The sequence below is a fragment of the Amyelois transitella genome, chromosome Z (genome assembly GCF_032362555.1).
Source record: "Amyelois transitella isolate CPQ chromosome Z, ilAmyTran1.1, whole genome shotgun sequence".
NCBI lineage: Eukaryota > Metazoa > Arthropoda > Insecta > Lepidoptera > Pyralidae > Amyelois > Amyelois transitella.
The window spans coordinates 6,851,730-6,877,594 of NC_083535.1; the positions used below are offsets into that span (position 1 = coordinate 6,851,730).

The 25,865-nt window shown below is 35.2% G+C and overlaps 1 protein-coding gene and 1 long non-coding RNA gene across 4 annotated transcripts in view; one reads left to right on the top strand and one right to left on the bottom strand.

Moving 5' to 3' along the window:
• Positions 1-25,845, top strand: part of LOC106134020 (neprilysin-2) — an 84,725-nt gene extending 58,880 nt beyond the window's left edge. For all 3 annotated transcript variants that reach the window (XM_060953685.1, XM_013333965.2, XM_060953686.1), the window contains exons 2-17: positions 574-639; positions 11,232-11,368; positions 14,254-14,370; positions 14,699-14,944; positions 17,104-17,315; positions 17,481-17,657; positions 18,420-18,505; positions 18,915-19,020; positions 19,354-19,538; positions 19,980-20,069; positions 20,874-21,024; positions 21,547-21,715; positions 21,958-22,076; positions 22,210-22,341; positions 24,231-24,371; positions 24,527-25,845. In XM_060953685.1, coding sequence (XP_060809668.1) covers positions 574-639; positions 11,232-11,368; positions 14,254-14,370; positions 14,699-14,944; positions 17,104-17,315; positions 17,481-17,657; positions 18,420-18,505; positions 18,915-19,020; positions 19,354-19,538; positions 19,980-20,069; positions 20,874-21,024; positions 21,547-21,715; positions 21,958-22,076; positions 22,210-22,341; positions 24,231-24,371; positions 24,527-24,727 — 2,335 coding nt within the window. In that variant the 3' untranslated portion in view covers positions 24,728-25,845. The remainder of the gene's footprint in view (positions 1-573; positions 640-11,231; positions 11,369-14,253; positions 14,371-14,698; positions 14,945-17,103; positions 17,316-17,480; positions 17,658-18,419; positions 18,506-18,914; positions 19,021-19,353; positions 19,539-19,979; positions 20,070-20,873; positions 21,025-21,546; positions 21,716-21,957; positions 22,077-22,209; positions 22,342-24,230; positions 24,372-24,526) is intronic.
• On the bottom strand, positions 11,365-14,769 carry LOC132903955 (uncharacterized). The gene is made up of 4 exons (XR_009657538.1): positions 14,630-14,769; positions 14,230-14,400; positions 13,863-14,034; positions 11,365-12,920 (listed from the first exon to the last, which is right to left on the bottom strand). It is a non-coding gene; the product is annotated as an uncharacterized LOC132903955 (long non-coding RNA).
• Positions 25,846-25,865: the final 20 nt, after the last annotated feature.

The window sequence follows — 25,865 nt, forward strand, 5'->3', positions numbered from 1 at the left end:
GACCTGGCAATTGCAGGTTTTCTGAGAAGGCAAGAGACAATGCACTAGTCATGACAATATAAGACAGCATTTTATAGTAGATCGGGTTATTTAAAAAAAAAAACAGACAAACAGAAATATCTTCTTGAATTTGAGTGCGCTGAAGAAAATGGCCACCAACAGGCGTGAACTTATATAAAAATTCTTCGTATCAAATCCAATTCGGTCGACCATTGTCTTCATTATAATCCGTGGATATTGCATACTTTTAATTTTAAGATCAATGACCGAAAAACACAATTAGTTGAAGGACCCGCGGTCGTATTTCCGTTGACATATCAAAGTAACCCAATCAAAATAACAAATGCTTTGTTTATAATTTTGAAGGAAATTCAGAAATTATCAAATCGAAATCCATTGAAGACAATAATACCAACTCATAGTCTTTTATTTATGGGACCAATCACACATTTCTATTCGGAAATATTTATTTTTAATGTTTATGTAGTTTTATTCATAAATATTTTTTACATAATTTTGTCCTTAAGTTTCTCATCATCAAGTCATTATTAAACATATTTCTCTTTGTTACAGTGGGGACGCGGAATATAACGACGTAGTATATAAAACTTCTAACTACAATATGAGGAATAATGTAAAGTAAGTATCATATCGAAACTAAGCTTCATGTCATAAGTATTTTTTGTGGGTCATTCACTTGATCCCCATGTTTAGGCTGTTTGCGGTTATGTACCTCTTTGATAAAGTTAAGCATTAAGTCCGCCAATTGTGCTATACATTTATATTTTGTACAATAAAGTTTAAATAAATAAATAATAATAAGTTTAGAAATAGGAAAAAGACCGTTGGCCTATTCATCATCACTATTCCTAAAAGATCAGACTTAATCATAATTCGTTTTTATTTTTATAACAACTGCAGCCCGACAAAATATTGAAATCAATGATGAAAAATAACGTCATTATATTATAAGAAATAACACCGACTTCAAATTCTAATGAAAACGTGATTTAGCTGTTTTTTTTTACGTACTGATATCTTATAAATCTTATTGTACTTGTTCAACAGTATTTGCTACTTATTATTTTTTTTTTATTTATTCTTAATTTATGTTAAAAGTTCATACATACATAATGTGTGCCTATTTAATTTGATGATTTCAATCAGTTTCAAAAACCTTTTTATTTATATAACACAATTTTTTGCATCCCCGTGACGATTCCTCGTCAAGATGCAAAAAATTCGTTTCAAATTGGCCAAATTTATGACTTCATCCACCCTGCCTGAGTCAGTATAGTCATCGTTTGTCAAAAGTATCTTAGTTTAAGGACGGATTATACGCCATGAATTAATACGCCAGTCTTGAATAACATTTATTAAAATAAACTATCTGCTCACATCTTAAAAGACTTATTTTTAAAATTAGCGCATTATTACACTACCTACTTTGTTGTTCAGATGTTGCGTGATTTTAAGTGAGTTACGTGATTATATCATTTGCTTGGAATGTTGGTACGAGTATAACTGATGCACAGATACATAAAATGTTATTTTATTAAATACCTGATATCTCACGTGCACTATTAACATGCGCACAATTTAAATTTACTTATTTAATCTATTAAATTGTTTATAAAAAAACAACTTGAGCATTCGAAGTCTGATTAAAAATAAACATTTATTTTTCTTTATAATCAAAATTATAATTGACGTAAATTTATCAAAATGTTTTAAGTAGGATTTAAAATAGGTACCTACATAACTTTTTTTGACTTAAGTATTACATAAAAAATACAAAGTTATCCTTCATCAATTATGAAGAAAAAAATTGCAAAAGACTTCGATAACGATCATCTGAAGTTATTCTTGCGAAGTTAGTCGGAGAAAACAGATATTAACGAAAAGTTGAGATACTTGTACTAAGAGTGGTAAGTCGTAACTCTTAGCTCAAATGTTATTATTTATTTACGTGCTTCCTTCCTTGGTCTTGATTGTGTTTCATATGATGTTTTATTTTACGTTTGACCTTACCTGCCTCATATTAAGATAGTATACACAAATAAAAAAAGTATATCTATAGTTACTGGAATTCGGAGCGCACTCTCCGGATTCGAGCTACCCTAGTTACCTAATCCTTAAATTAAACTTGCTTAGTAATCTTACAAGATCATCTTTGTCCTACTACAGATCTATTATAGAAGTATATTAGTTCTGGAGCAGTCACTGGTAATTTGATGATTTTCTGCCAAAGCATTGAACTTTTCAAGATTAATTATCCAGTTGTTGTTTAAGTTTCCTAGTTTGCGTTGCTTTGCCATCATCGGAGAACCGCGACCTTGAAGACGAATACAAAAACCGCAACGAACAGATTTTCACCTTTACATCATCTATGATAAAGATTAAATCAACATGTGTCTCGCTTCTCAATATGGTTTTAGAGGTTGTTCCGTACGATTTCCCTCACGGTTGTTCCTTGGTGATAATAAACAATAATAAGTTATCCAAACAATACTGATACTAATATATTCGTCACAAATAGTGTTTTACTTAGCCGGTTGGTAAGATTATAAACAAGTTTGTTTTGCAGTAACATCGATACGTGAAAGTTTGGGATTTTAGTCAGTATCGGTAATAAGGTTAAAATAACTGTTTGTTTTAATGAGATTTAAACGAACACTTCTTTAGACTAAACATTCTAGGTACTGCAAGATTTCAAAATGAGTGCAGTTAAATAAACAGAACTGAATTAGGTGTATAAGACACAGTTAAATTCGTCATCTATTGGTACGTCGCTATCAGATTTTTCTCTTAAACGCGACATCCTATCAGGTAACCCGAACTATGTTACCCCAAAAAGCGACATTCGATTTATTTCATCTGAATCAGAACATCCAAAAAGTTGAGCGGTTGCAAATAAAAGTGTGCAGCTCCCGTTTCTGTGGCTTTAACTTTTATTGGATTTTTCTATTTGTGACGTTGCAAATACAACATATTTTTTAAAACTAAGAATTGTTAACTAGTAACTTTTATGATTAATAACTAGTCTTCTTTGTCATTCGTCATAATTGAAAAGTTCACTGACCCTTTTAACTAGGTACTAATTTTTCGTACTAATAATGATTGTTAGAATATTTGTGTGGATACTGACGTCATCAAGGGCACAAGATATGGAAGAACAGGGCAGGCTATTTATTTATCAATAGAACCTCAGACTAAGGACTATACTCCTTGATCTGAGATGTGGGTAAAACTTCATGTTAAATACTTTATTCATTATTCTTCGTAACATTTCAAGCAGGATAAACGTTAGATAATGAACGAATGTATAAAAATTGATGACGATACAAGGAAAATATAGTAACCTACGTTTGAGACTACCGCGCAGACCGTCACGGAAGGCTCGACTCACCGGGCCGGGACAAAAAGCATTAGAAATATTTTTGCATAAATAACCTGGCCAAGTAGTGGTACAAGTTGACAATGAAACTATTAGCAAGGTCGTTCAACTCCGCATCAATCCAGGTAACGGTTGCCCCCATACATCGCTCCTGGCGTCCCGGCCAGTGCCGTTGGTTGCCGGTTGCATCGGTCACGGCTTTCAATTTTTTCATTGTTTCTCGTCTTCGACGCGACAGATAGTGGGTTATTGTGTTGGAGCGCTGGATCCATTCCAAGCATTGTGCGTTGACCGTAAATTTAGACGTGGTTTTTGCATATAATTCATTTGCAAACAAAAGTAAGAGTGTCGTCGTCCTAATTTTACCTTGACAATAGCCCAGTTTGTCAAAGATGGTCAAAAAAGTTCGCCGACCTCTGATGAGACAATGAACTTGGGTGGAACCGGTCTGACAACGAAGATATAGCTCTCCCAAGCGCGGTGACTACGAAGGTTGCGCAACCACTCAGTCGCGCTGGCTGCTGCCGGCTGGTGCCTGTTCCTACTGTTCATATTTTATGATAATTATTTATGAACAAACTAGTTTCTAAATCTTCATACTCAAAACCACTTCCAAGATTTTTAAATGTGATACTCAGTCATAAACTGTCGCCACAATCGTATTGATGAGCTGGCCACGCCACATACTTGTTTTCTTGATTTTTGAGTAATTTACTCAACGATACTTAAATTGATACACCTAAATGAGAATCCCAAGCTTATTAGCCTTTACTTGATTGACTTTTAAAATCTACATGGCAAGATAAGCAGGTGGCACGCGCTATTTTTATTGGCTATCAGATAAGCGTGGTAGCTTTGGTTTTAAGTTTTTTAGTCTTCACTGTTTGTAGTCATGTAAATATCGCACATGAGCGAATCAGTGTTTACTTCCTAAAATGACTTGGTACTCTAAACAGCTAATGAATTCATTACGTTCTCATAACTCTGATAATGTGTGATTATCATCATGTCTTACAGTTTCGCTACATGAATCTAGTTAATAGAGTCATTTGCACAATACTCGTGGAAAACGTGAGCCTTACGTTTTCTTTTTCCATTGAAACTTTTAGTGTCTTCGTCTATATGTAATTTTATATTTTATACTTAGTTAATATTGCCAGATTGAAGTGAGGCAGATAATTTCATAAAATAATACCTTATTTAATGCAACTATGACCAAACTAACCTTAAAAACATTGCTAATTTAATTTAAATGCGACGTATAAAATATAAAGTTTCTGTTTCTTTTTTAGTTAGGTAGGTACATAATATAATAAAATATAAATCAGTTGAAGGGAGTAATAATACCTGACATTCCTTCTCCTAGATCATGGTCATGGAAGGATCCAAACGTGTTTTCATCCAAGTTCATGTTAGCCGGGGCACTGTAATAGGAGAGCGCCTCCGATCATTTGGCTTTAAAGCCCCTTAGGGGGTTGCATGCTCACAGACACGCTTCAGCAAATCAACTCATTTGCCAAACGACCGTTTCTCATTGGACTTAATTTATTCCTAATTACCTTTTCCTCGTTTTGAGACGCCAAACCTATGTTGGTAAGTAAGTATAGTGGAATACATGAAAGCTCGCTTGTGGTGTCTTAGACGTGAAACACGAATGAAGCTTTGAAATATAAATAGATTTAATTTCACAATAGGATACAAGGTATCGCTTATTGACGTCAACATAAGTATGCATCTACTACCGGTTCCGCAGGTGTAGAAGAACGGCGGAACAAACAACACCGCAGCATTTTTACCGAACAATCAATTTACAAGACAAGGTTCACTCAACTACTTTTTTGAGAGAATATAATATTTGCCTAAATATTTTTTGATTATGTATTTAGAATTATGTTAAATATGCCCCAAAAATTAGTTCAAATATAGAGGAAACCCCATAAGGGAAAAAGACGTGATTATATGTATATGCCCAAAGTAGAAATGTGAATAAAAAATTCGATAATGAATGTGAAGGAAGCAAAAGAGGTATGCACAGATCGTGGCAAGTTAAAAGTCTCTGCCTGTCCGTCCAGAACACAAGCGTGATGTTTGAAGGTTAAATTCTCTGAGAAGATACAGACAGAAAATTCCGATACTTCATTATTGTACCTAGCTACTCGCAGATATTGCTAACTAAGGGTATAGTTAGCAATTTCATACACGTGGATATTTCACTATGTTCCACGTTTACATGTTAAACGTAACATGTCAATAGTGCACTGTGTATGATAGGTACAGTCTGCCGTTAAGTTTACCTCAAAATGTAACAAAAAATTAATTATTTGTGGTGATTTTAACATTGACATTTTAGTTAAATCAACTGTTAGTATACAATTTATTAATTTGTTTAAATCTTATAATTTAGAGTATGTTTTTTTCGAACCAACCCGAATAACATCTACATCTGCCAAGTGTCTGGATAATTTTTTTTGCAATAATCTTTTTATACGGAAATCAATTATTCACAAATTGCCCTCGGATCACACCGGTCAATATGTTACCTTTGAGAAAGAGTCCTTAAACAATTTAAATAATGATAAAATTATGTGTAGACCTCTTTCTTCCAAAAACATAAGAAAATTTAAAATAAACATTGCAAATCAATTAAATACTTTAACATATTCTGGAAATAATCCTAATGAACATTATAACAATTTATTTAATATGATTTCTGCTGAATACTCAAAAAGGTTCAAGCAGAAACAAGTCAATATTCGTAATAGATTACAGTTCAGTGAATGGGCTACATTAGGTATTCACAAGAGTAGGAATAAGTTATATGACTTATATGCCCAGAAACAATACAATTTTGACCCCAGTTTTGTAGAATATGTCAAAAATTATTCAAAATTATTTAAAAAAGTTTGCAGGCAAGCCAAGTCTTTTCACATAAGTAGTAAAATAAACAACGCACCAAATAAAATTAAAGAAACATGGAACATTATTAATAAAGAATCTGGCAAAATCAAAGATAGAGACAGTATTAAACAAATATCATCCGGTAACAAAAGTATTTCTAAAACTCAGGACATAGTAAATGCTTTTGATAATTTCTTTGCAAAAATCCCTGTGGAGCTAACTTCTGACGTTGACTCTTGTCCATTGCGCGCTGAAACCCTACTTAATAATAACACAACTCCCATCAAATCTGTCTTTAAATTTAAATATGTTAACTCTGATATTATATTAAAGGCGTTCAAACAACTTAATTTGAAAAAGTCTGAAGACCATTGGGGTATGTCTGTTAGTATCATAAGTCAAATCATAGATATTATTGCATCTGATCTAGCTTTTATATTTAATGAATGTATTGATGAGGGTATTTTTCCAAATTTAATGAAATGTAGCAAATTAATACCTCTATTCAAAAAAGGGGAGAAAACAGTCCTTGGCAATTATAGACCTATTTCTATATTGCCAGTTTTGAGCAAGGTGTTTGAGAAGATGATGCTTAATCAAATGCAACAATATTTTAAAATCAATAACATTTTCCATTCCCAACAATATGGGTTCACTGCCGGGAAGTCCACCACTGATGCGGGAGTAGCACTTGTTACTCAAATCTATGACGCGTGGGAGAGTTCACAGGATTCAGTTGGAGTCTTTTGCGATCTCTCTAAAGCATTTGATTGCGTAGATCATCAGACACTTTTGCGTAAACTTCGTCAATATGGGTTTGACCACAAATCAACTAAACTAATGGCATCCTATTTGACTGATAGGCTTCAAACTGTAGATATTAATGGAGTAAAGTCAAGCGGATCAAGCGTCTCAATGGGTGTTCCTCAGGGCTCAATTTTAGGACCATTCCTCTTCTTGGTATATGTCAATGACCTGCCTTTTATGGTGGAAAAACAGGCGGGTATAGTGCTGTTTGCCGATGACACTTCTTTAATATTTAAATTAGATCGCCATAGCGAAAATGTAAGTTCGGTTAATAATATACTGTCGGCCATATCTATCTGGTTCTCAACCAACAATCTTCTTTTAAATGCTAATAAGACCCAATGCATTAAATTTACCCTTCCAAACGTAAGGCAGGCCAATACTGACATAATACTGGAAGGCCAGAAATTAGAATTTGTTGAAAATACAAAGTTTTTAGGAATTATAATTGATGCAAAGCTACAGTGGGGTGCTCATATTTCTAAACTATCCAATAGACTTAGCTCTGCCGCTTATGCTGTTAGGAGGATCCGACAATTGACAGATGTAGCTACAGCTAGGCTTGTTTATTTCAGCTATTTTCATAGCTTGTTATCTTATGGTTTACTTTTATGGGGTAGCGCGGCTGATATACAAACTATTTTTATAATTCAGAAAAGGGCCGTTCGCGCAATTTACGGCTTAGGACCAAGAGACTCATTAAGACAACTCTTTAAGAAAATAAACATACCTACAGTAGCGTCCCAGTACATTTTTGATCTTATAATGTATGTTAGGAAAAATACCTCTTTTTTTCAAAAAGTTAGTGCCACAACTGATAGAAATTTACGTAATAAACATAAATTAGTCATACCGTTTCATAGGCTTAGCAAAGTCAGTAAATCATTTATGGGGAACTGTATACGATTTTATAATAGGTTGCCGGAGTCTGTTCTTGATATGCCCTACCGAAAATTCAAAGAGTATGTAAAGAAAGTACTTTGTGAGAAGGCTTATTATAGGACTGATGATTACCTTAATGATAAAAACATCTGGCTCGAGCTTGGCACAGGAACCTCGTAATTAATTGTAGTTTAATTTGAACTTAAATCAAAATTTCAGTACACTCTGTACATAAATCTTTTTAAAATTGGCAATCCATAAAATATATATATATATATATATATATTTTTCTTTTTTCAATATTAAATCTCATAAATATATAAATCTCCCGTGAACAATGTATTCTCCCGTCCACATTATATTCTAAGTATAATTTAATATTGTGAAGTTGACGTTGTTAAAGAAAATGCTGCAGTGCAGTTTGTTACCGCTTCTTCTGCACTGACGCCTTGGAAGCGGCAGTAAACTTAGTTTTTAAGTAATATATTTGACGTCAACCAAGTTGTTAAACCATACGACAATTATTAAGCGATATAATAATATCCTATAATAATGAATAAAAAATTTTGAATTTTGAATTTTGAATTTCATACTCAACTTTAAATATAAATACTTAACGATTAAAATTAAGTTCGAGAGCCAGACCAAAGGTTAGTTTTTGATCTTGCTCTGGCCGTGTTCGAACCCGGCTCCTTGTGTTTCACAGGCAAGGATCTGAATTTGAGGAAAATTGCCTGCGCCACAAAGGCTGTCAATTTTAGGAACTTTATCAACGTAATGTAAATATATACTTTTACACTTGACCCTACTCATGAGTAGTATTACCCATTCTTTGTTTACTTCTTAAATACTCGTCCGAACCCAAAAGTGTAAATAGATTATCCTTCATAGTGAATCCGTATGGACAATTGAGTCGATCATCACACGTAGTGTTTGTCAAATCCATAAAATTTAGAGTTTGGGGTATTGTGTTAAAAATATATAAATACATTGTTCCTTGTGAGATTTGAACTGATGAGAATTTGATAAGCACCGTCTTAAAAATTTTATTACATCTATGTACTTTTTAATACAAAAGTAGATACGAGTATGTAAAATGAAGGCCAACACAATATGAAGTGAATAATAAAATTTTAGGGATGCCAGGATGGAATACAAAATAAATAATGATATATTATGATAATGTTCACAAGCGCTTGGCCTGCCCCTTTATTCACTAACGGTAACAAGCAATATGTCTTATCTTCCCGCTCTATATATGTTTGAAATACATTTATTTCCACAATTGGTTAGGTTTAACTTAAAAACGCCAACATAAGTTATAATTAAATCTACTACCGCTTTCAGCATGTGTAGAAGAAGCGACGGAAATAGTTACGATTACATTACGTTCTGACTGTACCTACAACTAACTCATAAGACACATGGCGTGGGCGGGCTCTATTAATTTTGTGGCGCAGAGGCTGCACTGTTCCCTCGGAAACACTCGCCACCAACCACCCACGTAATGACTTACTATGGAATGTAAAACAAGCTTACTTAACAATAAAACTATTGTAATGCGGAACAGTATGATTAAATATTACTATAGCTTAAAAATTAAAATTTATTACTCAGTGTAGATAGTCCAAATCCTCGTACTGTTTTTTTCTTGATCATAGTAAGAAGGTTTTATAGAAAAGTTCATGACAATTATTTGAAAGCACGCATGCAAGCACAGTTAGTATTAATCGAAGCTTTTTAATTGTGCAACATATTCAATGAGTAATAACTGGCCAACTATATAAAAAAATCCCATCTTTATAAAAGACTCATAAGGTTATCAAAGATACGAGTACTTTGCTTTATAAATATATTGTATACTTAAAGAAGCTAACACAGAAATCTTCATATTTTTAGAAACGCTTATTGAAATAATATGATGATTTGCAGAAAGTAAACACTTTCTTGAAATAAAATATATAAAAAGTGACTCGTTGTGTCCTTTGTATTTTCCTAAGTATTTTTAAGCCTCTTTTCTTACAAAGCAAGAGATTTTCTTAAGACCCCTAAGATGGATCAGGGACGGCTCCCTCGCAACTTCTTTCCGTTTAACACTAGGGAAAATTTGTAGCTACACGAAAATTGGGTTACCAAACAAATTGAAAATTTCGAGGCAATTTTCTTTGTCAAAGAATAACCACTAAGCGAAACTTCGAAAATGTGGGCATTGGTATTATAATAAATAAGATCATATAAATAAACTCTTTCGAAAATATATGTATAACTAATAGAATTTTCCCTCAGTTTTTTGTTACAATTAAAATAAAATGACAATATTATTAGCCGGGCGTAGATTTTTAATTTTGGAATTTTTTCTACAATATCTAATGCTTTTTTTTCCTTGGTCAGGCGAATTAGTACTAGTTAACAATTATAACTTTTGTAATGTCAGAATGTTGTTACTTACTGTGCCGTGTAGTTCCCGGCACCAATACAAAAAAGAATAGCACCACTCCATCTCTTTCCCATGGATGTCGTAAGAGGCGACTAAGGGATAGGCTTACAAACTTGGGATTCTTTTTTAGGCGATGGGCTAGCTACCTGTCACTATTTGAATCTCAATTCTATCATTAAGCCAAATAGCTGAACGTGGCCATTCAGTCTTTTCAAGTCCGTTGGCTCTATCTACCCCACAAGGGATATAGACGTGACTATATGTATGTATGTTGTTACTAAGTTACGCTTGCTAATTAAATCTAATGAGATACCAGCTTGTTAAATTAGATTTTTGGATTATTATGCTTGAACAAGTACGTAGACTGCGATTCCTTTATGTTTGTAGGTAACTAAGAACAATAAATTAGGCGTGTAAGGTCGACTAACTAACAATTCTCTCGAACGACCTATGACATGTAATTTGATTTTATAAATATGCATTTTCTTATTCTCTCTGGAATGATTCCGGTGTGCACCTTTTGATTATGATACTGGATTATTTATTCATGCTTTTACATAAAGCGACTCCCGTCTGAACCTCCGCAACTCCCGAACCTAACACATGTTGGACCACGGCAAAAGATGAACAAGATGAATGTGCCTATACCCTTATTTACTTTTTTTGACATCAATGCGAAAGTAAAATTTAGTGATCCTATTCTATTAAAGTGCAGGCAACTACGCGGCACGTTATATTCTGATAAATATTCAACATTCTTGGTACAATGTTTAATAAAGCGGTACTATAGGTAATTGCAATTTGTTTCAGGCCATCTTTCTGGGGCCAGCGCACGAAGCTGGAGAAGCGACTGATGATGGTGGTCGGAGTGACCTCCGTCCTAGCCCTGGCTTTCCTTGTCGCCTTCGTGGCGAGCATGGTCATCAAAAATACCACTGACATCCATGGCAAGTCCAAATTAATCCAATATATTTTTATTTCCAAAAATAAATCACTTAAATATTTTCTTATGGATTATGAAGCAAGTTACGTATGTTTTTCAGCAGCTTTTTTTAAACTAAGGAAAATAAGCCATTTATTTTCTGTTTGAAATATATAACATTGTGTATGGTAAACCCATTTTTTATCAGATTCATCCATATGAATGAAATATTGCGTTCAAGAGCTTTTGTTTGGATGCTGCTTGGCATAATCGAATTAAAATGTGGAATATACAGAATGCCGCTTTCATTACAAAATATATTGTTTACATGCTTTTCAAATTACATAATTTTACATGGAGCAATAAGCACGAAGAAAGTCTAAATCATGTCATTACATCAATTTGGCATCACTTTATACTCATTCTCAACGAAAGGTTCATTTCGTGTTCGCGAGTTTCCATGTTCTCACCTTAAACAAAAAATATGTAACTCCAATGTATTTTTTTAACGATTGTAGTACCTAATTAGAATAAGAATCCTTTATTTAAATTATTCTATACAATACTGATTTCTGAGACTCAGGGCTTCTCATCGATGTCTTTGAAAATCAACCATGATTATGTACCTACTTAAATGTTAACCTCGCTGTATAACTATCAGTTATAGAGTAAACCAGGCATTGTTTTATAGCTGTGCACCGTAGTTTCGCAACGCTGAATTGTGTCAGTACGTACCTTCCTTTTCAATTCAGAGGCTATATCGGACCCACGGATTTAACAGCGACCTTCAACTATTTTGAGGATAATGTTGAATGATAATTTCAAAATCATACTGACTTTGGTTTCAACTTTATTGGATTCATATCAAGGGAAGTATTATACCTAATTTTAGCCCAAAAGCTTCCGAATTCACAGTCCGTTCCTGATCGAATGGCATGCGATTCGCGGTTATGTCCCATCTCGACCGCACATTCAAACATTGTTACTCGAAGTGTTGGAATGCTTTAGATTTCTGAATTCTCTCTCGATCTGAACGATACAAACTTAACACCGGTGACTGTGTTGATAAATTAACTGAACTTGCACTTTGCCATTTTCTAATCGAAACCGCTTCACGAGCTCTGAAGCGGTTTACGTAACGATCACCAAATGTCGGCCAACACAGCGTGACTGCAATACGCGAACAGTGTTCATGTGGTACGGGAACATGGCACAAGTGAAGAAGTACCATAAAGGTTTTCTTGAGGGTTGCATTATTACTTGCACTGTGATCAGATTGGGTCTATGCCTGCATATTTTATCTTCAGACGTACATTCATGTATCCTTAGTTGCTTAAACATTTTAATGAGATTATTAAATTAAACTTAACTATAGTACCTTCTTAATTATCTGCAACACCTAAGTTGATATCTATTAAGTTATTGATCCTCGTTGACCTTGATTCGCCCATGCGTATTTCTTCAATACTTATTTACTCCTAAGAACGTGGTGGCATTAGGGAATATGATTGAAATTTACACATCGGTGCAATAACCAATCGGCGTGAACGGTGGGGACCGATTTCTTGAAATTAAATCTGAAATAGAAAAACTGTCGTTATCGCAAGAGATGAATGTATAACACAATATTACTAGCCACATTACAAAATGTTAGGTCACGTCGTGTGGCGAAATGTCCACGCCACGCTCCGCCGCGCCGCGCCACACAGTGACCAATACCTATTTTCAATAATATATTAACAATAACCAATATTGGTAAAGTTTGATTTTGAAACACTTAGAACTAGGAAAATGGAGCAGTAATTGTTGGCACGAAATTTCAATTTTCGCCAATTTAATGCGACAATGAAAAATGGCGGGTAGCCTTTTTGATAACATGTTCATTTCGTTTAATGAAGTAAAGAGGCCAAGACCACACGAAGTATTGCGGTCAATAACAACATCACTATTTAAATTCGTCCTGGGCGACATAAATTTGGCTAAAACAGCGTTGAATATTAAACGTAATATTTTAATCAAAGAGCTAGCCGGTTAGATTTTCCGCATAATCAAGTAGGTAACTAGAGGTAAAATTATCTTTAATGAAGTCCAAATATGCGCAATAGCCGGTCGATGATTCCATTTACACTCGCCCGCGAACTTTATCTATAAACATCTCTTTGTAGCGTCATCGTTGTAGATATATGTATGAGCAAGCAAACAAAATATATAGGTAGGTACTCGTAAAGGCCCACATGTATTCTATTAATTTGGCAACTAGAACATTTTTGCATTGTAATTATATAATATTATTATAGCGAAAATAAAATATTTACAACTACAATTTTGATGGTTTTACTTTTGTCTTTTTAAATAATCTGCATTATAATTTCAATTAACTAGATTTGCACGACACTTAAATAAGTTCACACTGAAAACAAAGTCGTCGTTAAAAATATAGAATATAGATAAATTTTTGATTTTTTTTTTATTTAGAATTTGTCATTTTTACTGTAGGTATATAATTTAAAGGTACTTACGGCGATCTTCAATGGAACTTAAAGTCTTGTTACACTGTGCTTGTATATTTCTCCATTCACTATAGGATTTTCTAATATCTATATTAGGTATTCAATCGTTACAACAATAACCTTTCATGGAGTACCTACTCTTAACAATATCGAGATATCCCGCTCCAGAAAAGCATAAGCCCTGTAAGCAAATTTAAAACCGTATTAGTGCATATGAATTGTGAGCGTTTTATACCATTGATACCATATATCAAAAGTCATATTGTTGTTGGGGATTCATGACTAAAACTATAAGCAAGTTTTGAAACCACTCAATGGTTAGCTGATAACATTATCTACTCGTGCCACATATGGGTCCGCAATATTGAGCACTCACGAGCATGTGTTTCATCCATTTTAGACATGCCACAGACAAGCGAACTCAAGGTTTCATCATCCATGCCACCTGCTGTCATCGCGAAGGGATCAGATCAGAACAGTATAAGGGTATGCAATACCGCTGGATGTGTTCATACAGGTAATTTTTGTTATTGGTGTGTGTGTTAATCTGGAAGAAAAGTAAAATATGGAAATATAAAATTAAAATAATGTTTTTGTTTCCTAAGTAAATAAATACCTAGTCAAATTGACAGCATCAGTAGTACATCTTCAACTAAAGTATACCAAACCACAAATTTATTTTAAAGTTTTCCATTTACTAACTTCCTATTTTAATCATTTCAATATTATTTACAGCCCATGATCACAGAATCGAATCATATTAGCTACTAACTTACTATTAATATACAATTTCATAGACAGCTTCATCTTTTTTGTTTTTATAATCTTGCGCTTTAACTTTGTAGCATCAAAACTGCTGCAAAATATGGACGACAAAGTGGACCCTTGCGATGACTTCTACGACTTTGCGTGCGGCTCTTTTGTCGAAAACACTCGTATCCCAGACGATAAGACCTCGGTGAACACCTTCTCCATCATCACAGATCAGCTCCAGGAGCAGATAAGAGCCCTGCTGGACGAACCCATCAAACCTGCGGAACCAAGGCCATTTGTACTTGCTAAGACTTTATATCAAGCTTGCATGAACCGAAGTAAGTACATAATAAGTACTTTTGTTTGTATATTTAAACAACTTCACGTGCATTTATTTCTTAAAAACCAAATAAATACTAAACATACCTACATGAGCACTATATCTGAGGTTTGTCCTAAATTCGTATTGTCTCTTCAACTGTTTTGATTAGTAATTTATTTGGGAATTCGTAAATAAGTAATGGTAATTTAATTTAAAAAAACAATGACGACCTAATGATGTTAAAAGAAAACATCGTGAGAACTGTACAAACAGGCAACTGGGTGTGTGACCATGAACCATGATCTAATAGGGGTTTGTTTCCTCTGCAAAGGTGGCGGAGGTCAGACGGAAATCGCTTCGTTAAAAACCTGCGACTTACCCAACCCAGGATCTTGGTCATATGCATCAACATTTTTAAGCTCTCAATTTCGAGAATATTTGCAAAAGAATAGGCCGAACAGTCATCAGTCGGGTCGTTATAATCACTACAATGCATGCCACATGACTCAAATGCTGCCTCGGATGCCAGTTTCGATCGTTGCTCCCTATTTGACAGGTTTTTATGTAGAAATTTTTGCATAATTTAGTCCAGTCGGCCAATTCTGTGCCTTGTTTTAATGGTAAAGGACGATGTTATAGACGTTATTACGGTATCGTTAGATTATTCTTTTCATGTATGTATATAATTTTTTTATATATTTATTTTCTATTCGGATTCGATAAAAATCATTTTCGGAATTTATAAAATTCAGGTGTAAGCACATTTACGTCACGTAGCAGTGTGCACCGCACTACACGTCACATTAATTTTACAATACAACACTATTGTAAAATTTATGTGTAATAAGCTAGTATCTACCGAACGACACGCCACTTAGAGAAACACAATAGAACGTAAAGGTACATTTAATTATCAAGTTTTTCTATTAAATACTACAATACTACATTCGCTTTGACGATACAATAAATAACATTACTTTAGCACTATTTGTTTTAATGGTGGCAATTGACTTAAGTTTTTATTGGTTGACTGAATACCTACCTAAAATCAACGCAACGAAAATGTTATTACCTTTCATGTCTTTAAATGGAGTGTAGTCCTTTGCTACTGAGCCCAAAACTATTATTTTAATTTACTAATTGCATTAATCCAAGCACACGCATAATCATTACACGTGTTTACCTAACCAGGATTACGAACAATTATAGCACTAATTTTGTTGTTACTCAAACCAGTTGCTGTTATAAATGTGAGTGAAAGTGAACTAAATGATACTTCCGTTGTGTTGCAACATGTGACGCAACGTGTAATGGATGAACAGTCTGAAAGCGAGCCTTCTGCCGGCACCCCACACAATATTGACACTATCGTTCCGATGTAAACGATCACTTCACTGAGAACTAACGATAAACTTCGACTGCTAGCTTGCTGATATTCTGTACAGTCAACAATATGTCTACTTATCCAAATCACTGGAAATTCGCTTCTAATACCGCGTCATAGAGTTCTATACGGGGTAACTTTATATGCAGTTGACTGCACCTGTAACTACAAATGAATATCAGAAATGATATTGCTTTTACTGCCATTTAACAGTTTACACGTGTAACGCCAATACCTACAACTTACAATACATTACTTACCTAATACTGCAACAGATGGTTTGTATTTGTAACTTACTTTTGTTGTTTGACTTATCGTCATTGTTAAGATTTTCCTTTTACTTTAGGTTAATTAAAAAAAATCCACCTACGACTAGGTATTCAAGGAATTTAAACTTTATAATACCTACAATCTAAAGTAACCTTAGAGATGCACCATAAGAACGTTACAGTTGCTAACGTTTACCTTCAACGAAACCGAGGGGTTTAGTTTGACGAGTCTGACTGTGATAACTGCTAATAGAATAATGTCTTGTCCTAGGAAAATTCTCCTAGACCTCTTATGAAACCTACATACAAATTTCAAATATCAAGATCCTAGCTGTTTCGACAGGCAGACAGAGGACACTGATTGACTTGAACTGTGCGTGCTGTTGAACGCACAGTTCAAGTCAATCAATGTCCTCTGTTATTCGTTTTGATAGAACTGTAGTTCTATTAAAAGGCAACACAATAAAAACTGTAAAGAATCTGTGGGTTTATTCATCGTCTAATGCATCCCTTTTTCCTTAGCTGCGATTGAAGAACGTGGCGTCCAACCATTGCTAGACATGCTTCGCCGCCTCGGAGGCTGGCCAGTACTTGATGCCGAGAAATGGGACGAGCAGTCTTTCTCCTGGGAACAGTCAGTGTATAAGTTCCGCGCAGCCGGTTACTCTGTCGATTACTTCCTCGATTTCTCCATCAGCGTGGACGTGAAGAACTCAACCAAACGGATTATTGATGTAAGAGTGCTGTTTATAGCTCTAATAATAATATAAGTCGGCCGACATTTTGTTATTTTCTCTTGTTTTTGCTCTGCGTATCCATGCTATGCGAATGTTTGTTATTGCGAATAGTTTTTCATTAAATCTTAAGGACACTGTGGTAAGATAAACTTTTTTTAACAGTTGGATCAAGCGTCACTGGGCCTCAGTCGTGAATATCTGAACCGTGGTTTCACCGACAAGTTGGTTCAAGCTTACTATCAATACATGGTGGATATTGCGGTTCTATTGGGAGCTGATCGTTCCAGGGCGGAAAAGGAATTAAAGGAATCTTTGGAATTCGAAATCAAACTTGCCAATGTAAGTAGCTTGAGAGTATTCGCGCCAAAATCGAGAAAAGTACCTAGATTCATCTTTTCAAATCAAACATGTTGGTCTTTAAAGATAGTAAACCTAGTCGGGCCTCGTTTTAGCAACAACTTTATAGTTGCTACAAAAGAGTGTTTTTTACGAGCTGTGTTGACTTTAATGAAAAATGAATCACTATGAGGGCCATGAATAAGCTATTAAAGACCTGAACAGTGCAGTGAAACAGTCTCAAGGTCTGATCAGATAATTGTCACATTTGACCTGAATTCTTTGCTGGAGATATATCATATCAATCGAAAGTCAAGACAATGCGCGCCTTTCAATTATTCGCGAACTCATCTTCGCGCTGAACAATCAATACCCATAAATAACTCGTTTTATAGTAGGTACACACAACAAATAACTTGATTTAAAAATTATCTTTTTAACAAATAATTATTACTGGTGGTATTTTTATAACTAATTATTACTACTAGTAATTATAATTGCTGGTACCTAAATTGGCTAAGCAAATTAATAAAAAAAAATATAACTAAATGTTTTGTCCATTTAATGATCGCGTTTTAATTTGCCAAACTGTGGAACTTTTCCAGCCCCCGCAGCAGGGCACGCGCGAACCCGTTTTAATCGTGCGAAAAACTATAGCTGCCCTGTTTTACGTCATAGTAAAATACTAAACGGGGCAGATCTACACCTTTATCGTTTACGTCAACTCTCATTATTTGAGGTACAAAGGTCGTTTCACTTTTTCAGATATCACTGCCATTGGAAAAGAGACGAAATGCAACAAGTCTATACAACCCGATGACCATAGCGCAAATGCAACAGAAGTTTCCCAAGTAAGTTATTATCTCCATATATTTATTTAACTAGCTCAAACATATGAAAGGTAAAAATTTCCAGGTCATTCACTTGTTCGTTCAACAGGTCCTTGATTTAGCTTTAATCTCCCAATTTCAGTGCAGTAATAATTTAACAAATATGAAACTAAACTTGGTTAAAATATCAGTGTGGATTAGTAGCACGATTTGACTGAAACGGCCAGTTTTGGCCCTAACTTTCCCGATTCCCATAACATAATTAAAAGTTATAATTATAATTGTTTATTCATAACATGATTGAAAAGTTATAATTACAATAATTTATTTACCTAACTCAAAGTGGCCATAACTTTCGCGATGCTCATGTCGAAATAAAATTTTCAAGACAAAAGAGAAGCACATATTTTTAGGTGACCTTTTTTCTCAGGATACCGTGGTTGGCGTACATCAACCGCCTTCTAGCTCCGCACGTCACGGTCGGCCTCGACGAGATCGCCATAGTGTCCGTGCCAAAATACATTTCTGATCTCGAGGTTTGAACTTTATCTATTTCCCTTCATCATTGTTAACTACTTTTAAAACATAAACACTCCCTTGTAAGCTTAACTTTGATGCAACGTTTCGCTTTGATTTCGACAAGAAAGTTTATTTAAAGATTTATGGTGAAGTAAAAGCTGTAGCAACGATTTAGGTTATGTACGTAATTTCTCAGATTTTTGAAAAAATTATCGTGACCCAAATGCATGATTAGAAAAAAACCTAGATTTGAAATATACGGTGTATTAAGTTTATCAAGTAACCTGTTGTATTAATTTAGAAAAATTAAACAAAATTGAGGACATTTATTAATTTACAAAATATTTAAGGCCTTATTGGAAATCACGCCCCGTCGAGTGCAATCCAACTATGTGATGTGGCGAGTGGCCGGTGCCTCCGTGTCTTACCTTACTGAGAACCTAAGAAGAAGGCAGCTGCAGTACATCACCGCTCTTTCAGGGAAGACTGAGAGGGAGAGCAGGTGGAAGGAGTGCGCGGATACCACCAGCGGAAGGTCTAGAATCTTTTACTAATTAACAAGTAGCCTTTTCTCGTGGCAATTTCGAGGTATGAGACTTTGCCTCTATTAGATACCCCTGGCGCTACTTATAAATGTCAATTCCAACATTAAATCGGACCATCTAGCTAAACGCGACCTTCGAGTCTTGTGGTTATTGGTTCTGCCTGTTCTGACGCTGCAAAGGCTGTGGAGTCATAAAAACTGCTTAGACCTAGTCATCACATAAATGCGCCCTAGCTTTTATTTTCCGTCTATGAATTTATTGTTCGCTTTTGTATTTCCATCTAAAAAATAGAAAATTTATTTCGCTTTTAAATACACTAATACCGGTTTTTTCTGCACCCTGTAATACATTATTTTAAAATCCTTATCACTGGACATTGAAAAATGGTTTATGTTTTTTCAAAATTAATTTATCATAAATCTTGGTTACAGTATGTCAATCGCTGTGGGAGCTCTGTACATAAGAAAATTCTTCAACGAGAAATCAAAGGCCAATGCATTGGAGATGGTGAATGATATCAGGTAGGCTTGTTCGTTGGTTATGCATGTAGTTCATGGGCCTTGTAACGAGATATGAATAATCTAGCGGTCTGAGAGTAGGTCCCTGCGGTAATAGCTTGTTAACAGCCTCAAACGTGGCCGCGAGCTATGTACAAACAAATATAAAAAGTAGATTGTGCAACAACTACATGCGGGAAAATTTCCGTTTAAGCCGTCCCCGTGGGGATTCCCAAATAACATGTCTTAGGTATGATACGCTCCCTAAGCACATGGGCACGCGAGAATTTTGTGATTCTTACGCAGATACTAGAGGTTAGTGATATAATTATGTTTAACTAAAATAAATAATGCATTAAATACAGTCATTCAAGAGAATTATTTCCAATAGGCCGGTATGACACTTTAATTGACTTGTAGGTAGGACAACTACTTATATAAGGATAATATGTGATATTTAAAACAATATTAAGTGCATAAGTCCTTCTTATTGTAATAATAATAGGTCTTTAGTTTTATCATCGTCGTAATCAAGGAGAATAGTTAAACGCGCAATGCATTTTTATTTGTTTTATATATTGGGCTATCACTTACATTAAAGGGCATTAAAGAGCACAGCATATCAAATAATACCTCTGAAAGATAATAAGGTTCCTTTCTTGACTCCCTACAAATCACCTTTATAGTATCTGGTTTACTTACCCCCTTTTCTAGGGGGACTGACGGTACATACACGTTACGTTTCGTCTCGCGTAACTTAAGGGCGCCATCACCGAATGGTGTCCCTGGAGTTTCTAGGATTGTAATAACATATTATAAATTTGACAGACAACAGTTCCGAAAGACCCTGAACGAAGTGGACTGGATGGACGACCTGACTCGGCACGCTGCGTTAGAGAAGGCGGACGCCATGGCTTCACACATTGCGTACCCCAGCGAGATGCTAGACGACAACAAACTAACGCAGTTCTACACTAATGTCAGTATCCATGTTGTTTTTAAGGCAAAGATCTTTCTGAAACGTAAACTTCCTTAGTACGAGAACATCAAATAAAATTGCGGAATAATTTCAAAAAATGTATTTAATATATATTACCACCACCATTACCATTTGCGTCATCAAATGAAAAACACTAGCCAACTAGTTTTAAGTCGCATCAAAATAGCAAACAAACCAGAAAGCTAACAAAGAAGCAGAAAAGATAAACTTTCAACACTAGTGTAAAAAAACTTAAAGCTACCTAAAACAAATAAAATAAAATAAAAAAAAATACTTTGTGTACGTTATGAGGTATACTTATAAAACAGTTTTAATTGTCGGTGTTACCTTAAAAAGTGATGCACGTTTAATTCTCATATATAAAATTCGTATCTTCGTGTTTAAAGGGTCATACATATCAAACGATTATACTTTAAACGAAAGCTTTTAAGTTACTGTAAATATGTAAATAGTTTCTTCCATACTTATTTCTCATGTATACTTCAAATTGTTTTTCGGTAGTTGGACATGTCATCAGACAAATTGATGGAGTCGGTCCTGAACCTAACTCTCTTCGGCACCGAGTACCTGTTCAGCAAGTTGAGAGAACCCGTCAACAAGACCGACTGGGTGACTCATGGCAGACCTGCCATCGTCAACGCTTTCTACTCTTCCATTGAAAACAGCATTCGTAAGTTTTTCTGGTTTCAGGCCGGATATTTATTGTTTACACCATTTTAAAAAGTTATTAGAAATAGGTTTCATGGCATGCGAAAAGATGATCTGCCAACTCCTCTGGGAAAGAGGCGTGATTTTAAAATATTGACTCCCGAACCACTCGTGAAAATTAAATATACGCTATTGTTTGTCTGTAAATAAATTGATATAAGTGAAATTTATAGAACTCAGTAGTTAAACTTTATGAAATTTCAGAATTCCCGGCCGGAATCCTGCAAGGAGCTTTTTTCTCAGCCAAGCGACCAGCGTATATGAACTACGGAGCCATCGGTTTCGTCATTGGACACGAAATTACACACGGATTTGATGATCAAGTATGGTTTGATATGTTATCCTATAAATATAGGATATTGACGTGCTTATATAGTTACATATATCTATGTACTACCTACTGAATGAGAACCGAAACAAATTCTTTCAAATTCAGTTTGTAAATTTTGTTTTTAGGGTCGCCAATTTGACAAGAATGGTAATTTAGTGGACTGGTGGCAAGAGTCAACGAAACAGAAATACCTGGAGAAAGCGAAGTGCATCATTGACCAATATTCTAACTATACCGTGAAGGAAGTGGCAATGAAGGTACGTAGAAACAAAAAAAAAAGGTCGTGTGGATGTTTCTAAATAAGTAGTTAAGCAATTCTAGTCTCTAGACACATGGTACCAGGGTGGATACCGAGTCAAGTAACTGTAAAAACGAACCCTTCTGACTGGTCGGTGAAGTTTTGTTTATTATAAAGTATAGGGAGTAGGGGAGACCTAGGAAGGTTGTGACAATTTTTGCTTTAAGGAGTATATCTCGTCGGAGAATCACAGCACAATTATAAACTCTATATCATATTATAGCGTAACCCTTACTCTTTCAAAAACTATCACATAAGTCAATAAAAAGTGGAAGGTTTCTGAGCATTTTCGAAAAAACTGGAGGTACTCCTTTTGTCACAACTCTCCTAACACCGAGGTAAGTTGTGACAATTTTATTTCTAGATAAATACAAATAATATTATGGGTATATAAACAAAAAAACACATAATTTTGCATAAAAGTAATATAATTATCATTTTTGTCTTGAATATAGGAACTAGAATGACATTAAACATAAAAAAAAACATTAATTATTTTATGTTATTGATAAGAGATAAATAGTTTTATAAGGAGGTAAAATTATTAATCTAATCGGACAAACAATTATGACAGACATATTGCAGCTCGCCTCCAGTGCAGTCTTCGTGAAACCAGCCTTTGCATTCAAGGCACTGAACCCACTTCTCATTTGATCTGCTATTTTCAATAGGTTCAAGGCAGCATAAGCAAAAGCAATCATTTTCCGCATCTTCATCTAAATCGCCTTCACCCTTCTTGTTGATTTTCTTGTCTTTCTTAGGTTTCTTCTCTTTTTCGGTCAAAACACGCTTTTTCATACTTTTTAATTTCCTTTTTTCTTCTATAGCAGCAATTTCATTCTTGATAGGTGTGTTGGTTAGCACCGCTGACTTGATCTTGCGTCTATTAGGCTGGTTCTTTTTTCTTGGTGCAGCTTTTGGTACTTAACGGCCTAACTGATTCTGGAGAGAACACATTAGAGACAGTAGCAAGAGGAGTACAAGCTCTAGACGTATTTTTGCCACCTAGGAGAGTTGTGACAGCGTGTCACAACTCTCCTAGGTGGCAAAAATCAGGACACCGTCGGAATATTATTTTGTAAATTCGAAACAAGATGCATACACAATAAAACATTACCATGCTTAGAAACTTAAATAGACATGCTCCATAAAAAAATAATGAAAACCCATGTTAGTGTTATAGGTTGTGATATGAACACAATCAAAATATTTATAAAAAAACTTACTTTTTGGATATTTTTTCGTGCCGTCGTCGTGCTCTTGCAACCACTTACTATGGGCCCCCGTGCTTACTGCGACAAATAGCGCTTCACAAGAGAGACTATTGTGCGCTGTTGCTGTCCGGCTAACGGTCACGAATTTTCAGAAATCATCGCTGTCACAACTCTCCTCTGTCACAACTCACCCAGGTCTCCCCTACTGTTGCTCACTCACTTTGAGGAATGCCTTACAATAACCTTTCTATGTGAATCAATACGCCCTATAGCCTTGGTTGTGAAGGGTGAGATTGACCTTCGTATCAATAATGCAATCATAGTGAGTGGATTATCATCTCCCGGGAACAATGTTCCATTTTCTTTCTTTTGTACAAATGGTATGATTATTCAACGTTAAGGTTAGAACTTAAAAAATTAAAAACTAATTAAACCTGTGGGATCTAGTGGTAGAGTCATGCTTCTCTACCTTTGACTGTACAGACAACCGCATATCAAGTAACTTTATGGAACTATATGTCTCGGTAAGTGAGGCGAGATTGCAGTGGATTTAGGTAGGTTCATGTGCTATTGACTGCACCTATCAAACGTCTCGAATTCTTATTTCAAAATACTAATAAGAATCCGTTTTCAGTTAAACGGCGTCAACACTCAGGGTGAAAACATAGCTGACAACGGCGGGATCAAGGAGGCCTACTACGCTTACCAAGCCTGGACGCAAAGGCATGGGGAAGAACCTCGCTTGCCTGGATTAGAGAAATATACTCCCAGACAGGTAAATTATGCATCAGGTGTAAAGATGAATTTTTCTTATTGTAATAATAAAAGTTGTATCCTTGACTATCATTTCATATGAGTCATATTGAATATGGATTTAATTTGAGTATCAGTAGAGTATGTTCCAAGTTAAGCGAATTTCATTGGTTGCAGCTGTTCTGGCTGAGCGCAGCCAACACCTGGTGCGCTGTGTACCGCAACGAAGCGATCAAGCTGCGCATCACGACCGGCTACCATGCGCCTGGCCGCTTCCGCGTCACCGGCCCCCTCTCCAACATGGAGGAGTTCGCCAATGACTTCAAGTGCCCCGCCGGGTCACCCATGAACCCCAATAATAAATGCAAGGTGTGGTAGTACCACTCCCTCGCACCACCCGGAGAAAAACCTGACTTTATATTGCCATAACACCACTTAATCTCAAACATATCCGAGTCTATATTCGTTGTTTCCTCGGGTGCACCCCTGCGGGTGCAATGTCCTGCTGAATGTTTAGGTATAGCCAGATGTCTAGATGTTGTTCAAATTTGTAAATAGAGTAGCTAAATTTTGTTTATAGATAGAATTTACACCATACACACCGCGATCAAATCAGTTGTTACGAAATGCGCGACTTACTGCACAAAATCTGTTAGATATTGAGTAAATATGTTTGGCATATTACCCTTTTGTGGGTAGGTTTTCAGACTGAGCACGACATTTTTATAAGACGGGTATACATTGTATCTGATAAGTACTTTTTAGAATAACGTTCGACTTTGGATTACTATAAACCTTTGCTCAAACAATTGCTGTTGATCTTTTTACGCGATAATTTAATCTAAACCGAATTATATTCCATTTCCTATATCTGGAAATGAGCTTACTAAATGTTTCTATTCTACACCAAATATTTAATAAAATTAAGAATTAAAAGTTCTATTGCCGCCATAGATCAATAACAAGGGTTGTGCAACTGAAACGGTTAGATTGATATAGGTAATTGGAAGAGAAGTACGTAGATACCTGTGTACACGAAAGTACAAAAACTTACGTGAAAATGTTAAGACTTTAAACACTACCCGGCTAATTGTGATGTGCTGTGCTGTTAGGGTTATTTGTTAGGATTTGGATTGTCACAAGTCTTTTATATTTATTTTAGGTCAAAATAGTAAAGGGATAGCGTGCGATACGGATTATAGTTCAGGAACTTATCGCCAATCTCGCCTACTCATTATTATTGTATTCGAAAATACTTCCACTGAAATTTTCTTCTGAGGAATGTCACTCGAAACGTTATAGCCACGACGGCCTATGAACTGGAACAATACAACTTGAGTATTCTTTATAAATATTATTGACTCGAGTGTCATTTCTCTGAACGCTAAACAGTGATAATTTAATTTTAGTGTAAGTACCTAGTTAAGTATAACACTTTTGGATACAATCGTATTGTTGTAAATCATAACACCAATATAAAATCTTTTTTTTCAAAGTTCCCTACGTTTTATTTATT